The sequence below is a fragment of the Trichosurus vulpecula genome, chromosome 2, assembly GCF_011100635.1.
Source record: "Trichosurus vulpecula isolate mTriVul1 chromosome 2, mTriVul1.pri, whole genome shotgun sequence".
Classification (NCBI taxonomy): domain Eukaryota; kingdom Metazoa; phylum Chordata; class Mammalia; order Diprotodontia; family Phalangeridae; genus Trichosurus; species Trichosurus vulpecula.
The window spans coordinates 335,980,753-336,001,015 of NC_050574.1; the positions used below are offsets into that span (position 1 = coordinate 335,980,753).

General features: G+C 40.6%; 1 protein-coding gene across 1 annotated transcript in view; it reads left to right on the forward strand.

Annotated features, from left to right (window-relative positions):
• ILDR1 (immunoglobulin like domain containing receptor 1) overlaps positions 1 to 20,263 on the forward strand; it is a 72,316-nt gene that overhangs the window by 24,711 nt on the left and 27,342 nt on the right. Inside the window, exons 2-3 of the mRNA XM_036744104.1 lie at positions 11,500 to 11,742; positions 18,981 to 19,130. Of these exons, the coding sequence (XP_036599999.1) occupies positions 11,500 to 11,742; positions 18,981 to 19,130 (393 nt within the window). The remainder of the gene's footprint in view (positions 1 to 11,499; positions 11,743 to 18,980; positions 19,131 to 20,263) is intronic.

A 20,263-nucleotide genomic window follows, 5' to 3' on the forward strand; every position in this document is an offset into this window, starting at 1 on the left:
TGATGTCATGATCCTCCTCCAGAACAAAGGACAAACATCAACAAAGGTTAGCTGTTTTATCGTTATTATTATTCATCATTATCCCCAAAGAGGTGGTAATGCAACAAAGATACATTTGGCTTACTTACTACACATTTTGGCAGCTACTCATTTGCCAAGGCCTGAGTTAATGTATCAGGACAAGTTTAGACAACTACATTCCTCATCTTCCTCCACTTCAGCCTTTTTCCTCCTCTTTTTTATTATAGGAGGAAGGCAGAAGGAGAGCTAAGAGAAGGGGCAGATAGCTTTATTCTCAGGCCTCCTATTTTTCTCTTTTTATTTGTAATTTCCTAACAGGTTTTCCTTTTTCTGAAACCTTTAAAATATAACCTCAGCAAATAAGATGTATATTAAGAAAATGGGTGTTTTGATTGGGGGTGGAGGAAGGTGGATTGAAAGGAGGAAGGGTAGAGAGGTAATTCTAGAGCATAGATAAGAAGGGATACCATGGTGTGGAGATTTGTATAACCAGAGGATTGCATGAGAGTTGGCGGTGGGAAGAAAAGGGAGGGGAGGAAGGTTAGAAGGGGCCAGCACAAGATAGAAAGACAGAAAAGGAGTGGAGAGGTATGAATTTTCAAAAAGCAAGCATCTTTGGTATTCTTCCCTAAGAATCCAGAAGTTGGAGCTTGGAAGGGACTTGAGTGGCCATCTTGTTCAGGCTGCATCTGAGCAAGAATCCTCTCTGTCTTACCCTACAAGTGGTTATCCAGGATTTGCCAGAAACCCTCCACTGAGGGAGAGCTAATTACTTTCCTGCTTTTGCCTTCTGGGGCCATGCAAAATAAATAGCATTTTTCTTCCACATTATAGCCCTTATAGAGGATAATCTTTATTCTAATCCTTACTTAGCAAGTTTTCTCTTTAAACTAAATAGCTTTATCTCCACCTGGGGATCATCACAGGCAGAGGTATAACTAGCTGTTCCCAGGGCAAGGCTCAGAATGTGCCCAGGGCAAATAGAATAAAATCCACCTCCAATTCAATTTCAAGGGTGGGCAGAAGCCTCTAATAATGAGGCTACTGCTTCATAGGCAGCCTGGACCTTTTCAGTGACCCACTGACATGTTCTCTATCAAGAATCTATCATATCAAGGCAGCTAGGCGGCACAGTGGATAGAGCACTAGCCAGGAGTTCCTGGCTTCAAATCCAGTCTCAGACACTTACTAGCTGTGTGACTCTGGGCAAGTCACTTAAGCTCAATTGCCTTAAAAAAAAATCAATCATACCTTTAGTGCTAAATGTAAGGAAAACAATTTGATTAAATGAATAAAAATAAATTTTGTTTTGGGCCAAGGGCCTTTCCTTTAATCAAACTATCACCTACAAATAGGGTGAGATTTGGGGAGGGAAAGAGTAGGAGAATGAGCTATGTTTCCCAAATTTGGCAGTATCTGCATCATGGAAACCCCTAGACAGAGAAGTGGAGAGGCTGAGTCACTTGGGCCCTCGTGGGAAGAGGCATCAAAGCAGCTTCCTGTTCTACTTGGTTCCCGCCTTCTTTTTGTTCGCCTATGACACTCCCCCTACCCCCCTCCAAATTTGGTTACGCTCCATAAAAGCAACACTGACTATGATGTGCTGGCCAACAGCCCTAAGGGTCTTGCCCTCCCAGTTTGATTTTTTTTTCATTAAAGGGTCCATCCCTTGACTCAATTCTTAAACAGGCCTGTTCACTGAAGGTCCACTCAGTGAGAACTTGGATAGACATTATCTTAAAAAGGCCAAGGCCTCCCACTGCATCCTGGCCATCTCCAGTCCTCTTGTTTCGTATCTGGCCACTGGGCCCAGATGACTCTGGAGGAGAAAATGAGGCTGGTGACTTTGCACAGCCTTCCCTCACTCAAATCCAGTTCAGTTGCCAGTCATGTTATCATCTTCCTGATGTCATGGTGCTCTTCCAACAGAGGATAAAACCACAAGAAAAGCACAAGATGGGGCAGCCAGGTGGTGCAATGGGTAGAGCACCAGCCCTGGAGTCAGGACCGCCTGAGTTCAAATCTGGCTTCAAATACTTACTAGGTCTGTGACCCTGGTCAAGTCACTTAACTCCAATTGCCTCCAAAAAAGAAAAGAAAGAAAAAAAGAAAAGCGCTAGACTGGGAGTCAAGGAGCCTGGGTCCTGGTCCTAGCTCTGCTACTTACTAACTCTATTTATGACCTTGGGCAAAACAATCCACTCTTCTGGGTTTTCTCACCTATAAAATGAAGCAGTTGGGTTCTGAGACTTCAATTATCATCATTTATTCACTTCTACCTAATGGTAATATAGCAAAATAAAGATTATGGATATCACCAAGTATGAAGATTACTTTGGTTGTAAAGCATAATTGCTGAATTGTTAAGCCACCCTGAGCCTTGGAACTCTTGCCATGGGGCAGTGCTGATCATTGAATAGAGTGAGTGAAACCTCCCTGGCCCACTATCTCTAGCTATTCCCAGAACTGACCAATCATCTCCTAACATTCAGCTGTCTTCCCTTCTGTCCCTACCTCAGGGCACTAACCTCTGCCCTTTCTACCTCTTTCTCCAGGCACAGTAATCAAATCCTTGCTTCTGGAAAGCATTTGTTTGCATTCCTAGATAAGGATATAACTACAGTCCTAGAGGTCTAGTTACTTAGAGTTTCTCAAAGATGTCCTGGCTTAAAAAGAAAAAAAAAATACAGTTTTCTGGGCTTGAAAATCAAGTCAATACACATTTATTTGCACCTACTCTGCTTAAGGACTTGCCTGAGTGTAACAGGTGCACAATAAATATTTGTTGAGTTAATGAAAGAAAGGATGAGTTTAATTAACCTGATGTAATGATTCCACCCAAATATTTAACCTCACCCATTGGGTCTTGTCTTTCTGGCCAGATTATGGGAAAACAAATGACTGTTTCCACTTCTCCATCAACTATATCTTATCTCCTTTTTACCTCCTCCCCTAAAATACTGGATTAATTAATGACTTGAACCAGGTGGAGTTTTGTTGTTGTTGTTGTGGTTTTTTTTTTTTAGATTTTTTTTATTTTTAGTTTACACAACTCAGTTCCACAAGTTTTTGAGTTCCAAATTTTCTTCCCCTCCCCTCAAGACAGCATGGAATCCAATATATGTTCTACGTATACCTTCCACATTTACATAGTAGTCAAGTCGTAAAGAAGAACCATGATCAATGGAGTGAATTATGAGAAACAAACAAAACCAAAAAAGAAGAGACAGGAAAAAAAGAGAGAGAGAGCAGATAGTTTGCCTCAATCCCCATTCAGACTCCACAGCTCTTTCTCTGGATGGAGATAGCTCCTTCCATCATGATACCTTTGTATCTATCTTTGAACCTTGTATTGCTGACAAGAGCCAAGTCTATCAAAGTTAGCCATCCCAGAATCAATATGTCTGTGGTTGTGTACAATGTTTCCTGGTTCTGCTTCTCTCACTCAGCATCATATCATATAGTTCTTTCCAGGTTATTACAAAGTCTGTATCTTCCCCATTTCTTATAACACAATAGTATTCTATTACATTCATATTCCACAACTTGTTTAGCCATTCCCCAATTGATGGGCCTCCCCGTGACTTGCAATTCTTTGCCACCACGAAAAGAGCTGCTATAAATATTTTTGTACATATGGGTCCTTTTCCCATTTGTGTGATCTCTTTGGGATACAGTCCTAGAAGTGGTATTGCTGGATCAAAGGGTATGCACATTTTTATAGCCCTTTGGGCATAGTTCCAAATTGCTCTCCAGGTGGAGTTTTTAATCTCAAATTCAACCCTGAAAGAACTAATCTTTTCTGTCCCATCTTACCCTCTATGCCATGCATATTCTGTGTGAAAGAATGAGTAAAAAAGAGAAAAGTTGTAGATGCACCTGTCTGTCATACCAAATGCATACATGTGTGCTGTAGGGTACTCCTGGCAAGACTTGTGTGAGTGATCATCCTGTTTAGGCCACTGCATGTCAGTTATGTGTATGTGTGATCCTATACATGTATGTGGGATGTTTTAGTCTTAATATCGAAATCTTCACACATGATAGGATGATAAACCTTGTAGCACAGGGGAGTAGCTAGAGAGCTGATCTTGGAGCCCAGAAAGTCCTGGCACTGATACATACTAGCTGTGTGACTGTGGGCAAATTGGTGGACCTCTCAGTGCTCTAGGCCAGTCTCCGAGTTGATCTGCATTGGAATTTCTCCAGGGGAATTTCCTTTACCCAAGATAACACAGGTCCAGTGCGATACAAAATTGGGTGATATTTTCACAACTGGGAAAACTCCCATGAGGCCAGGCCACTAGGCAGAATTTTCAGATGCAGAGAGGTTAGCAGAAATGTCCTTCATCAGAGTGGGAAAAGGGGAAACAGTAGCAGGCAGGTGTCCAATGACCTGCTGGTGGTATTCCCACCTGTCTCTACGTGTGCTTCTGGAGTCTGTGCCTCTTCAGGTCTGCTTTCTTTGGTTCACAACTATGTCATTTGTTCCCAGGATTTGGCCCCTTATACCTGTAGGCTCACACAGTGGAACCCCTATATATTGGTATCTGGAGATCACTGTATGTCTGAGAGGAATCCAGGGAAACAGTAAGAGAAGAGCAGAGGAGAGCAAAAGGGTTAAAGGTCTGGTCCCTCATTCCATAGCTGATCCTACATAAATGCTGTGCTGCATCCTAGGAGGTTTTGTGATGAGGTCAGGACCAGCCCCACAGCACAGAACCAGGAAACTAAGCAGGGTCAGCCCAACCAGTAGGCAGAGTAGGGGACGATTTTGAGGGCAATTTCTATCCCACAAAAAAATATCCACCATTCATTGGCTAAGGCAGACATTCCATATACCAAAGGGGTAATAAAAAGAGGATTGGCCTCAAGTGGGGTCAAAGTTCAGCTCTGCCACAATTTGTGTGAGTCTGAGCCAGTTTCTTCATCTTTAAAATAAGAACTGCAATATCTCACTGGATTATTGTGTCCAAAATGCTTTGTGGATTAAAAAGGCTTTAGAAAGGGAACTACTGTTCTTCTTACCGTCATTCCTAAGACAGGAGTCAGCTGACATTCAGAAGTGCATTGTTAAAATTTCTGACTGCTGTTCTGATGTTCATGTGTGTGTATGTGGGGGGTAATGTGGGGGAGGGTTACCAAAATCTCATCTCTTCTACTTAAGAACGGATCTGTTCTGAAGCCAGTCACAATTCCAAAAGTGTGATTATGGACGCATGCTACCCGCCCACCTCCTGAAAGAGGCAGTTGACTTAGGGTACTGAATGAGGCATAGATTTTTCATATGGTCAATGAGGGAATGTGCTTTGCTTGATCATGCATATTCGTTTTTCTTTTTAATTGGGGGGAGGAGAGGTGAGGGAACAAATGCTTGTTAATTGAAAATAAAACATAATTTTAAAGAATGTTAAAGCTCTTTTTTTAAAAGCAAATATTCCTTGGGGGTATCAAGTATCAGTCATCTACATTTTTGTGTGGGTTACTCCAAACAGAGTAGATGGGTTTCCTTCTTTCTAATTCCTAGGTAAGAAAAGAAAGTAAATTTTTACTTAGGGGAAGAGAGAAAAGGGTAGATTTTTATGATGTAATGAATTTCATAAGAGCATAGATTTAGAGCTGGAAAGGGCTTCTAAAAATCACCTAGTTTACCCCTTCATTTGACAGATGACACCACCAGGGTTTGAACTTGGGTATTTGGGACTCTAAATCCAGCGTATTTACATCAATACCATCCTACCACCTTTGTCTTCTTAACTCCCAGTTCAGCCTTCTATCCGTAGGTCATGTGTGCATTGCATGTAGTAGGTACTTCACAAATATTGTGCTGTCACTGTTCACCAAGAATGTCTCACACAAACTAGACAGGAGCACCCTTTTTAAAAGACATCTGACATCACTGAAATATCAAAGGTTTCAAAACTTCCCCCAAGATGTTATTAGAACACCATGCTCAGGTCATGCAAGCAGTCTTTCTCAGAATCTGGGAGGAGGTGGAAGGAAGGTCTAGCTAGATGGTGACAAAAGTTGCAGAAAAGGAGGAGGAAGGCACCAAAGGCTCATTTCACCTATTTTGCAGTTTTCTCTAGAAACCAAACAACACAAAGTCACTTACATACTAGATCCTATATTTAAAGCTTGCTTGCTTTCTTTCTTTTTCTTTTCTCTTTCTTTCTTTCTTTCTTTCTTCCTTCCTTCCTTCCTTCCTTTTTTCCTTCCTTCCTTGCTTGCTTTCTTGCTTTCTTTTTCTTTCCTCCTTCCTTCTTTCCTTCCATTCTTTCTTTCTTTCTTTGTTTATTCCTTTCTTTCTTTCTCTCTTCCTTCCTTCCTTTCTTCCTTATGCCTGTAGGCTCACACAGTGGAACCCCTATATATTGGTATCTGGAGATCACTGTATGTCTGAGAGGAATCCAGGGAAACAGTAAGAGAAGAGCAGAGGAGAGCAAAAGGGTTCAAGCTCTGGTCCCATTCTGCCTTCCTTCCTTCCTTCCTTCCTTCCTTCCTTTCTTGTCAAAGATACTGGAGTGGTTTGCCATTTCCTTCTCCAGCTCATTTTACAGTTGAGAAACAAGGTGAAGTGACTTGCCCAGGGTCACAGAGCTAGTAAGTGTCTAAGGCTGGATTTGAGCTCAAGGCCTGGAGCTCTAGCCGCTGTGCTACCTAGTTGCCCCAAAGCTTTGTTTCTTATTAAGATTCAAATACCCTAGAGATTAGGGGCAGGGTGGTCCCACCTTGGACTAGTAACACTTTAGGATAAATTAATTTATCAGACCCTTTTCCTCTGAGTAGTTTTTGATAGATGGAAGGTGGAAAAAGCTTTGGACCTCTGAGAAGAATAAGTGGCAGGCTAAGGGTACTAGACTAACTTTGCAGACTTGGAATTTTGCCCAAGGTTGGACCTGGTCCTTAGGCTGAATAACTTCCCTTCCTGCCTTCCCGACACCCCCCAACTTGGCCACTCTGATGCACTTAGCTTGGCTGACGAGGCTGGAGTCTGTAGGTCAATAGAAAGGGAAACCACAGGACTGTTTTTTGTCAGAAAGCAAGCATTAAAAATAGGAAGTTTCTTTTAAATGATCTGATTTCTTGGTTTTATTTCTCTCAGAAATGAACACTTTATTACCTCTTTGCTGTACTATTGTTATAGCCTCCTAACTGATCCCCTGTCTCCAGTTCCTCTTACATTAAAAAAAATATTGATATCTTTGGTTTTTACTTCACCTTCATTTTTTTTCAATATATATCTCTTCCCACTTTGACCCACAGAGTCACCCATTCTAGCAAAGAAGTAAAAATAAGCAATTCAACGAAACCAACATATTAATATAACACTCCTACTTTCAATGCATCCTTCATGTAGTCACCAGTAATGCTTAGCTCTTATCATGCCAACACCTGATCAAAATATTAATGGCTCCCCTGTTAAATCCAAAGCCAATTTGGGATTCAAGACACTCCTACCTGAGACACAGGATGGTATAATAGATAGGGGACTGGACCTGGGTCAGGAAAACCTGGGTTCAAATCCCACTTCAGGCATTTAATATTCATTAGATTTTGGATAAGTCATTTAGTTTCTCTTTGCCTCAGTTTCCTCATTTGTAAAATGAGGGGTTTAGAATCTCTTCCAGCTCAAAATCTATGCTCTTATGACCTACCTTTGTACTTTTATCTCCCACTACACAAACTCTCTTCTGAAGCCAAATGGGTTTATTCATCATCTTTGTTGCATGAGCAAAAGCATCACTTTTGCTCATGCCGTTCTTTATGCCTAGAATGCCTTCCTCTTCCTTAGCCTTTATCTATCTATCAACATCTTACCCACATTCAGTACCCAACTCAGATGCCATCCCAGCTAGAAGGGGTCTCTCTCTCTGTCTCTCTGTTTCTGTCTGTCTCTCTATCTCCCTCTCTCTCTCTCCCTCCCTCCTTCCCCCGTCTCTCTTCCCCCCTCTTTGTCTTACTCTTCCCTCCTCCCTTCCCCTTCACTCCCACTCTTTCTCCCCTCTAAACAATGATAACACATTTTCCTTACCATTCATATAACCCTAAGTACAGTGTATGTTTATGTGTGTGTGTGTATGTTTATAAATTATGTAAAACATAAAATACAATAAATATATAAGTAATATTTAGCACAATATAATAAATGTATTGAATAAATAATATATTAAATATATTGTATAAATAAATATATATGAAAATACATAGTATATACTGTATAGCATATGAATATGTACACACAACATTGTATACATAATAAATACATTGTACAATATCGTATTTATTATACATTATAGACATAATAAATATACAATATACAGTACAACACAGTATTATACAATGTTGTAGACATAAGTATTTATCATGTTACAATGAATTATCCTGTATCATGTGTCTCATTCCAGTTCCATCCCACCTCCCAGACACATATATACATACACAATTATTAACTTCTTGAAGACAAGGCCTCTTGTATGCTATATAACGGGGGCTTAATCGATGTTTGTTGGCTGACTTATTTGGCGAACACTTGAGTTTAACAGTTCTAAAAACTTGAGCCTCTAGAAGAACTGAGGGGCACCTCACTCATACAAGGCGGTAGATGAGCCCATCTCTTTTTTTCCCTCCCGGTGCTGAACTTTATCATAACCACTTCCCCACTTCTCTCTTGACAGGTTCTCCCTCTGTCTCTCTTCTCCTATGCTCTCCCCAGTGCAATTACATTCCAGAAACTGGATATTCGTGGTTCTTCCATTCTTTTTTGTTCCTTCTTTCTCTGATAAATACATACACCCCACCCCAGTCTCTACTCCTACCAGCTTTTTATTCCACTATATACTTCTGTCTTGCTTTCCTTCGCCATTCATTTCTTTTTTATTTAATTAAAATTTTCCTTTTTATTGTGTACCAAATGGTCCTAAACAGGCATGAACATTTTGGTATAAAAAGAACAAGAAGAGTACATATGAAACCATCAACTTCTGTCATGTGTAGTTTTTTTTTTAAGTGCATATTAAATTGAACATAGAGTAAGAGCTGGAACAACCTTTAGAGGTCATCTAGTCCACCTGAATTTTAAAGAGGAGGATACTGAAGCCAAGAGAGATTAAGGGGCTTGCCCAAGTTTATAAAAGTAGTAAGTGCCAGAGACAGGATTTGAACTCTAGTCCTCTGACTCCAAAGTGAGTGCCCTTCTCCTTGTAGAGAGTATCTCCACCAAAGTGGCCCAGTTTGTTTGCATCTCCCTATGACCTTTCCTCCCCATTTCTTGACTAATCATTTTACAAAGTTGTTTCATCGGCTTAAGAATCTCCCCTCTGTGTCACAGGAAAGCCTACCCAACCTCTACCCAGGGATCTCCCTAATGTTCCTGGGAAGAGACAATAGGCATTGAATGATGTGGGAATCACAGGCAAAAAGTACAGGTTTTTTGACCAAGGCCTCTATAAGGTTCTGGTGGAATTAGGGCTTGAGTATCCCAACTCACGAGTCCTAGCAAGCCAGCCAGCTTGTATTCCCTTGTATATAATTAACAAATTCCATCACCTGCACAGCTTTCCCATCTGTTTCCCCTGTGTTATTCGCCTTATTCTGAGATGCCTTTTCCTAAACCCTACCTCATTTACTGTCCTTCTAAGCCCTTCATCTCTTTTTTTAAAAAAGCCTCGATTAAAAGCTTGGCTCCAGGATATCATTTCTGATTACTGGTCTGCTCTGATTACTCTTCTGTTTCCTCAGTACTAATGAATGTAATTTATACTACATGACTTTTCACTTAAACTTATGGCTACAGAATACCTTTTATTTATTGTTGTATATTCACATCCAACCCTGCGACCCCATTTGGGATTTTCTTGGCAAAGACACTGGAGTAGTTTGCCATTTTCTTCTCCAGCTCATTTTATACATGAGGAAATTGAGGCAAACAGTGTTAAATGACTTGCCCAGGGTAACACAGCTAGGAAGTGTTCAAGGCCAGATTTGAACTCAGGAAGATGAATTTTCCTGACTCCAGGTCTGGCACACTCTCCACTGTGCCACCTAGCTTCTCTTACATATGTTGTCTTATTTGTTCCCCATAATGACCCTATCAGAGAGGAATGTCAGGGACTATCTTTCCCCATTTTACAAATGGGAAAATTGAAGCTCAGAGACATTAATTTGCCATGGTCACATACCCAGTAAGTGACAGAAAAGCCAAACTCAAGTCTTCTGGCTCCAAGTTATCATCATAACTCATTCTATAATTCTTTTCCTGTTAATAAATCAGTGACTCTAAGTACTAGGAATGGTCTAGATCCTGGGGATACAAATTCAAAGGAGAAATTTGATTCTGTTGTGGGTGGCTAGAACATGATCATGGATCAGGAAATATTTAATATACAAAAAAAAATTAGCAGTGTTTGGAGGGAGGGAGACACTGACAATTTGGGAGAATCAAAGAGTGGGCACTTGATCTGGGCCTTGAGGGGGTTCGAAGAAGGAAAGATAAGGAGGGACAGCATTCTTCCTAGTCATAGGGGATGGCCTATGCAAAGCTAGAAAGGCCTTTTCACACATGGATGTTCCATCTCTTCTACTACCACCACAACCCTCAATAATGATGATAATAATAAGAGGGAGGGAGGGGAAGGAATAAGCATTTTTTTTAGTGCCTACTATGTGCCAGGGGCAGCTAGGTAGCTCAGTGGATAGAAAGCACTAGGCCTGGAATTAGGAAGACCTGAGTTCAAATTTGGCCTCAGACACTAGCTGTGTGACCCTGGGCAAGTCATTTAACCTTTGTTTGCCTTAAGGAAAGGGCAGACAACTCATTGATATCCTTGCCAAGAAAACCCTATGGACTTCAGGCCCAGCGCTCTATCCACTGCACTACCTAGATGCCCATTACAAATATTACCTCATTTTTAGTATTACAAGAACCTTGGGAGGTAGGTGCTGTTAGTATTCCCATTTTACAGATGACAAAACTGGGATAGACGGAAGTTAAATGACTTTCCCAAGGTCACACAGCTAGTTAGTGTCTGAGGCTGGATTTGAACTTAGATTTTCCTGACTCCAAGCTCAGCAATCCATCCACTGTGCCACCTAGCTTAAACTAGATTTTTTAGCTCTTCAGATCAAAAACCTCTTTTGTTCTTTTTGTATCTCTACCATGATACCTGGTAATAGTGCTCCCCAAATAATTTGATAAATACGTGGGATCGCTGGTTCTTAGATTTAGACCTAGAAGGTGTCTTGAAGGTAATCTAATCCAATGTCCTCATTTTATAAGTAAGAATACTAAAGCCCCAGGATATTATTAAGTGACTTGCCCAGGGTCATACAGGTCTTAAGGTACCAAGCCAAGATTCAAACTCAGGTTCTCTGACTCTAAATTCAATGCTTTTCCCACCACTCCATGAAGTCTTGCTAATAGTAGTGAATTCCATACAGTCAGTCAATCAGCTTTTGGTATTTGCTGTTGTTCTTTAGGAAATTATCTCATATTTCTTTGGGGTTCTCTTGTCTCACTTCACTTTTTTTTTCATGTGTTCTTGGCTTCAGGATGCCTCTCTCTGCTGGTAACGGTGCAGGATACTGAACGCTACGTCACACTGTTTGCCTCCGTCATCCTCAAGTGCGACTATACCACATCTGCCCAGCTGCAAGATGTGGTGGTCACCTGGCGCTTCAAGTCTTTCTGCAAAGACCCAATCCTAGATTACTACTCTGCATGTGAGTGTTTTCCCCAGGTCCTTCCCTCTCCATCCCCCAAAAGCCTTCCTCATATGCTTGTGAGTTATAAGGTATGGAAATGAACTGAGAGCCTCTTCCTGGCTTCAGCCTTAGGAGGATGCTTTCTTTGGGGTCTGTACCCAGATACATTTGCTCTCTTCTTTCTCCTTCCCCATGAAGATATGTTAAGTTTTACTAGACTATAAGCTTCATGAGGGCAAAGTTCATGACATACCCAAACTCTATACCTCTTCTGTCACCTCAGAAGTATAGGCTTACTAAATGGGAACTCAGAAGTACTTGCTTTTACGCACTTAGGCTACAGAGTTGGAGGAGAGGGACCTTGTAGGGCATCTAATCCAGTTTCTATCCAGAACAACCATCTTCACTTCCACTTTTCTGACAAGTTGGTCAAAGAGAAAAGTCCCAAGTATGCAAAAATATTTATAATAGCCCTTTTCCTAGTAGCAAAGAACTGGAAGTAGTTTGGGTAGCCATCTGTTGGGGAATGGCTGAATAAATTGTGATACATGAATGTAATGGAAAATAGTAAGAAACAATGAGTATGAGTAATTGAGAGGAGCTTGTGAAGGCTTATATGAAGGGCCACAGAGCAAAGTAAACACAACCAAAAGAGCAATTCACATGATGACCATCATCAAGTAATGAGAAAAAAAATGGAAAAACTTCAGAATTCTAGACAAAGAAGCAGTGATCACAGAGAACCAGCATTCCTTCATTAAGCACAGATTAAGGCAGCCTGATTTCAGTTCCCATTTGGGCAGAGTTACTTGGCTGCTAGACCATGGTAATTAAAGTTTATATAAATTTCAACAAAACATTTGACTGAATCTTTTGTTATCCTGGTGGACAAAGTAGAGATGAGCAAGATGATAGCAGAGCTGGGAGGTGATGGAAAGACCAGACCTGATGAGTAGTCACTTCTAGGTCAGTGTCAATATGAAGGAATGTCTCTAGTGGAGTACCCTGCAGGGGTGGGGAACCTGCAGCCTTGAGGCCACACATGGCCTCTAGGTCTTTGAGTGTGGCCTTTTGACTGGGTCCAAGTTTTACGGAGCAAATCCTTTTATTAAGGGGGTTTGTTCTGTGAAGTTTGGATTTGGTCAAAGGGCTACAATTGAGGACCTAGAGGACCACATGTGGCCTGGAGGCTGCAGGTTTCCTACCCCTGCTAGGGACTCTTTTATTGGTCCTGACCTACTTAAAATCTTCATTAAGAACTTGGATAAAGGTCTAGTTGGCATGCTCATCAAAGTTGGGAGGGATAACAGATACATTAAATGAAAATCAGGTTTCAAATTTCAGCAGGCTAGAATATCTGGGCAAATCTAACAAACTGAAATGTAATAGTGATTAACACAATGTCTTACCCTTAGGGTCAAAAAATCAACTTCACATATATAAAATGGGAAGTATGACTACATAGCAGTTCTTGGGTTTTTTTTAAAAGAGTTGTTTTAGTGGACTGCATGCTCCAGGAGTTAGTAGTGTGTTGGCATTTTAAAAATAGAATATTTAATCCTTTAAAAACAATTATTTATTTAATTAAATATTTCCCAATTACATGTTAAAAAATTTTTAACTTTCATTTTTAAAAATTTGGAGTTCCAAATTCTCTCTCTCCATCCACAATTCTTCCACCCTTTGAGAAGACAAGCAATTTGATAGCAATTATACAGGTGAAGTCATATAAAACATTTCCATCTTAGCCATGTTGTAAAAGGAAACATACAAAAAAACAAGAAAATTTTTTAAGTTTAAAAAACATGTTTCATTCTGCACTCAGAGCTCATCAGTTCTTTTTCTGGAGATGGGTAATATTTTTTATCACGGATCCTTTGGAATTGACATGGATAATTGTCTTGATCAGAATAACTATGTCTTTTACAGTTGATCATCTTACAATATTGCTGTTACTGTGGGCAATGTTCTCCTGGTTCTGCTCACTTCACTTTGCATCAGTGCATATAGGACTTCCCAGGTGTTTTTTTCAAAGCCATCCTCCTTGTCATTTCTTATAGCATAATACTATTCCACACATTCATATATCACAGCTTGCTTAGCCATTCCCCAATTGATGGGCGTCCATCAGTTTCCAATTCTTTGCCACTACAAAAAGAACTGCCATTAAAAAAAAAAAAGAATCTTAAGCCATATTAAGAGAGACAGAGTCTAGAAGAAAAGAGGTAAAAACCCTATTACTCTCTGGTGAGACTACATTTAGGATACTGCATTCAGGTCTAGGTGCCATGTTTTATTTTTAAAATTTTTATTGCTATCTTTTGTTTTTCATCACCTGTATTTCCAAATATAGCCTTTCCCTTTTCTTCCCCAGAAAGCCATCCCATAAAGGATGAAAGAGGAATAAGGGCAGGAAGAAAGTAGTTCAGAAAAACTAACCAATGCATCAGCTGAGTCTAACAATAAATATATTGTTCCATACCCATTGTCTCTGACCTCTGCAAAGAAAATTCATCATCTAAGAACTGGAAAGGACTTCAAAGGCCATTCAGTTCAGGAAACTGACAGCCTAGAAGGTATAAGTAAATGTCAGAGGTGGGGTTTAAACTCAGATCCTCGACTCAAAAGCCAATTTTTCCCCCCTTATACAACACTTTTTTCTGAACTGAGAAATATGCATTTTCTCATCTCTTTTGGGGGTTAGGCCTGATTATTACAATTACACAGTGTTTGGCTTCACTTTTTTGTATTGTGGTCATCGTATATGTTGTTTCCCTTGTCTGCCCACTTTGCATTGTATCAATTCATACAAGCCTTCCTATGCTTCTCTGTATTCTTTGTAGTCATTGCTTCTTATGGCAACATAATACTCGATTAAATTCACATATTGTAATTTGTTTAACCATTTTCCAATTGATAGAAACACCTACCTCATTTCCATTTCTTAGCTCTTACTAACTGTTATGTCATATAGATGCCCTTCAACTGGGGAAAACATAAACAAATTATACAGTACATTAATTTAATAGAGTATTAGTATACTATAAGAAATGACAAATATAAAGAAGTTTAAAAGGCACAAGGAAGACTACATGCTCTGATGCAAACTGAAATAAGTAGAACCAGGTAAACAATATACATAATGACTACAACTGTGTTAATGGAAAGAAGAAAAAAAAGCAAACCAAACTGAATGCTTTTTAATTAGAATAATCAAGTTTGGCCACAAAGGGGAGAGGAAAAAAACTGACTTTCTTCCCTTCTGTGCAGAAATGGGGGACTAAGGATTTGGAACATTCCAATCTAATCCAATGCAATAAACATTTATTAAGTGCCTACTGTGTGCCAGGTACTGTGTTAAGTGCCTGGGATACAGTTAATAAAAAGAAAGACAGTCCTTGCCCTCAAGGAGTTTACAGTATAAAAGGGGAAGCCACACACAAAAGGAGACAGGAAAGAGGGGCTGGAGGGCAACAGGACCCTAGGGAGTACCCAGAGTGGGGGCGTCTTGTTCTGTGAAGTTGAAACCAGGCAGAACAGCAGATGCAAAGTGGAGAGAGTACATTGTACATACTAAAACCGGGTCCATTGGTTATCTCTGTCAATGTTTTTATTTCTTTTTTATTCATTGTCACCAGAGGTGCTCCCCAAGAAGGGAAGAGAAGAGGAATATATTTGGATTCTCTTTAACCTCTCTGAAGCCTTTGACACCGTTGATCACCTTTTCTTCCTTGATTCTTTCTCTCTAGGTTTTCCAGATCTGACTGCTCCTTTTCTGGTTCTTTTGGTGGATCCTCTTCTACATCACACCCTCTAACTGTATGTTGTCCCTTAAGGTTCTGTCCTGGGTCTTCTTCTCATCTCCCTCCATGCTATTTCACTTTGGTGATCTCATCAGCTCCCATGGATTTAATTACCATCTCTATGCTGATGATTCTTAAATCTACCTATCCTGCCCCAAACTCTCTGCTAACCTCCAATCTCAAATCTTCAACTGACTCTCATACATCATGAACTGGATGTCCAGTAGACATCTCAAATGGTAATTATCTTTGCCCCTGAACTTTTCCCTCCTCCTACCTTCCCTATATCTGTTGAGAATAACACTATCTTCTCAGTCCCTCAGGCTTACAACCTAGGAGTCAGCCTGGATTCCTCACTATCTTTCACCGCCCCCCCCCCGCCCCTCCATATCCAAGCTGTTGTCAAGGCCTGTCGATTTTACCTTTGCAACATCTTTCCTGCTAGTGGGTCTGCCTGCCTCATGTCTCTTTCCACTCCATTTCACCCTCCATTCAGCCACAAAAGTGATTTTCCTAGATCGCAGGTCCACCCTATTGCCACCCAGTAGCACCCAATGGCTTCCTATTGCCTCCAGGATCAAATACAAAATGATCTATTTGTCATTTAAAGCCCTTCAGAACCTAGCCTCATCCTTACTTTCCATCTTTTTACATCTTACTCCCTAACACATACTCTTTGATCCAATGCCACTGACCTTATAGCTATTCTACAAACAAGATGCTCCATCTCTCAGCTCTGGGCATTTTCTCTGGCTCTCCCCCATGCCTGGAATGTTCTTCCTCCTTCTCTCTGACTACTGACCTGCCTGGGTTCCTTGAAGTCCCACCTAAAATCCTACCTTCTACAGGAAGCCTTCCCCAACCCCTCTTAAGTTCCAGTGTCTTCCCTCTGTTAATTATTTCCTATTCATCCTGTATATAGCTTATTTTACCTTTATTTTTGTTTGCTGTTTCCCCCATTAGATTGTAAGCTCCTTGAAGGCAGGGATTATCTTTTGCCTCTTTTTGTATCCCCAGAGCTTATCACAGTGCCCAGCACATAATGGGCACTTAATAAATGTTTATTGACAGATAAAGATTCTGAGAAGGCATTGGTAGAGAGATCCATAAAAAAAGTTAAGAACCCTTGACTTAAGGGGAACATTATAACTGTCTTCAAGTATTTGTAGAGCTGTGGTGTGAAATGAGGATTTTATTTGTTCCAGAAATTAAGAAGAGTAATTGGTAGTTTCAAAAAGGAAAGTTTCTGCTCTAAGGAAAGAAAAGTTTAGAACTACTCAAAAATGGCACAGTCTGCTTCATAAAATATTGAGTTTCCTTCCCTAGACACCTTCAAGTGGATAACTGTGATAGCTCTCCCAACCTCTCTGATTTGGAAGCTCTCTCAGACATATAAGGTTCACCTGTAGCAGGTGTCCTCTGTTCTGGACCCACTGCCAAGCCACCCTTTTCTGGAAACTTCCATATGCCATGGTCACTTTCCTCATTTCAGCATCTCCCTGCCTGTGATATCAAAATGGAATCCAGCTGAGACCCCCCCTCCCTAGAAAACCTATGAGCTTTGCTTTCCCCATGGTACTGCCTGAGTAATATTGTATCAACAATCCAGCTAGCAGCTGCTATGAGGGTATAAAGCCAACAGCAACCAGCTCACAGAATGCTGCAAGCCCAGCCCAGCCCAGGTCCTTTTGACCTGCTTTACTAAGAAAAGCAACGTTAAGGGGTTAACAATCTTACTTTAATCCAGCATACAAATGTCATTTACTTAGTTCGGGGTAAAAACCAGCACCCTGAATTACAGAGCAAATGCAATTCGTAGTTCTCAACATCTGAGTCTTCATCCGGTGAGCTCATTACAACGGCTGGCTGGCCCAGAGTCACGCGCCACTCCTGCTGTGACTTAGAGCTCCTGAGAGAGAACGCTAACCTCTAGGCTTATATATCCTGTTCAGGGCCCTGAGAGCCCCAACTTCACCCAAGCTGGGTGTGGAAAAGTTCCCCACCCCCAATATCACATCAGATACAAATCAGTGACTCCCAGTAGTCTCAGTGCTGAGAAATACAAAAACATCCCACTTTATCTGCTCCATTCAAACAAAGGCCAGAATCATTAAAGGTCAACAGCAAAAAGTCCCACCTTAATTACTGTTACAAGTATGAAGGAAAGCTTGGTGAAATCTGGTGGGCCAAGCCCAAGATCAGTCTTTTGGGCTGACTGAAAATTCTGGAGAAAGACCCTATCGATGACTGAGCCTCAGATGTATCTACCCTCTCTAGCAACTAAAACCTGGTAGTGTTGGTATTATAAATTTTGAACTGGAAGGGACCTTAAAGAATATCTACTCCAACCTTCCCTTCCTCATTTTATAGAAAGGGAACCTGAGGTCTAAGGAGGTTAAGTGCCCTTCCCAGGGTCACACAAATGGTAAATGATAGCAATAGGATTTGAATCCAGGTCTTTTAATTCCAAATCTAATGTTCTTTCCATCTATCATACTGCTTCTTCCCCAAACTTCCCTCCCTTGTATATTCCTCTGTCACTTGACCCAACATGTCTCATTTTAGGGCTAGAGTCTTCCCTTGTGTTAGTTAAAATGTCCTTGTCTCCTTATACAATCTTGACCTGTCTATTTCTCTATTGGGACCCCTTTACGTCTCCAAACTAGTGGTAATAGCAGCTTATCTATATGTCTTAGCATAGATTTTTATTCAGGTATGGATTGGACCCTGTGGCCTCTCAAGTGAAATTCTTTTGACTGAAATTCCATGATTCTACGGTTTCTGAGACAAAGGGAAGTTGTCCATCTCTGCTTCTTTCAGCTCTTTCTTTATCATTGTAATTGAGATACTGAGGGAGAAATGAGCTTCACTCTTAGTAGATAAGAAATTGTAGTTGAGAGAAAAGGAGAAGCCTCTGAGTCCAGCAAGCAGGAAAAGATGGAGTTACATAGACTCCCCTTTCTCTCCTGTTCACAACAGATAATGTTCAAATTAATACAGCAGTTAAATGTAGGAATCTTCAACCCTCGTCTTTATCTAGGTCCAGATGCTTAAAGCCTACCCCCAAGTCATATAATTTTATCTAGTCCTTCAGATGAATTCGTGGTGGATTTAAGAATCTTTGTGAAGAGAAATAAAGATTTTAACAGTAGATGTTTGTCCAGATGAATCTGTGACACAGGCATAAAGTAAGCAGACTACTCATGTATAATCTATGTCAAATTGTTTGCCTTTTCAGTAGGGAGGGGAGGGAAGGTAGGTAGAGAATTTGGAACTCAAAATTTGAAAAAAAAAATGGTAAAATTATTTTTACATATAATTGGGAGAAGAAATAAAATTAAATTACTACGTCAAAAAAAAAAAGGAAGCATGCAATTTGAGTTGGAAATTGCTGGTTCAACTGAAATCTCAGTGCTAACTCATTGATTCTTTTGTTGTATTTTGTGTCCTCAGCATATCAAGCGGCTTTAGCTCTGGGTCAAGACCCATCCAATGATTGCAATGATAGCCAAAGGACTGTCCGAATTGTAGCTCAGAGGCGTGGACAAAATGAACCAGTTTTGGGTGTGGAGTACCGGCAACGCAAGATTACTATTCAGAACCGTGAGTGACCCACAAAATGTCTAGAGTTAGCAGTTGCAAAGACTGGGAAGGGACAGCTAAGTAGCACTGTGGATAGGGCATTGTTCCTGAAGTGAGGAAGACCCGAGTTCAAATGTGGCCTCAGACGCTTCAGACTTAATAGCTGTGTGACCCTTGGCAAGTCACTTAACCGCAATTACCTTGGGGGAGAAAAAAAAGACTGAGAAGCAGATCCCAAGGAGCACAGTGACATAATAGGAACCCAATTGTCCAAATCAGTCTGTGTTTCCCTTTTTCAATTGATTGTGTACAGTCAGACACTTTGATTTTGGTTGTGTTGGTTTGAGTTAAGAGCTCAAATGCAGGATCTGGAGTCAAAAATACCTGACTTCAAATCCTGTCTCAGCCATTTATTAGCCGTATGACCCTGGACACATCACTGGAGCCCTAGTTTCTTCTTCATCTGTAAAAATGAAGGAACTGGATTCAATGGCTTCTAAGGTCTCTTCTAGCTCTAAATCTATTGTCCTGTGAAATCATTTTACAGATGAGAAAACTGAGGCCCAGACAGGGTCAATGATTTGCGCATTGATAAGATTTCAAGGTACTGAAGATTCTGGAGAAGGACCTTATGAATAACTGAGGTTCAGTTGTATCTACCCTTTCCAGCAGCTAAAACCTAGTAGTATTGGTATTATAAATTTTGAACTGGGAAGGACCTTAAAGAACATTTAGCCCAACCTTCCCTTCCTCATTTTGGAGAGAGGGAAACTGAGGCCTAAGGCTGTTAAGCGACCCACCTAGGGGTCACACAAATGGTAAATGTTAGCAGTGGGATTTGAATCCAGGTCCTTTGATTCCAAACCAAAATTTTTTTTTTAATGCATTATGCTGCTTCTGCCCCAAACTTCCCTCCCTCATGGTATGTGAAACCTGGCTCTCTGACTCCAAATTCAGTCTTCTTTCCATCTTACCACACAGGTTCAATATTCCTGGCTCATTGTAGGTATTCCCTAATTTTGTATCAAATAAATACATAAAGAGACAGATCCTTTTAAGAGAGAAAACTACTTTACCTCTGGAGAATGTAGAAGTAAACAACTCTATGCAGGTTGATACTTTATAGATACAAAGTCATAACATAAATCCAACTT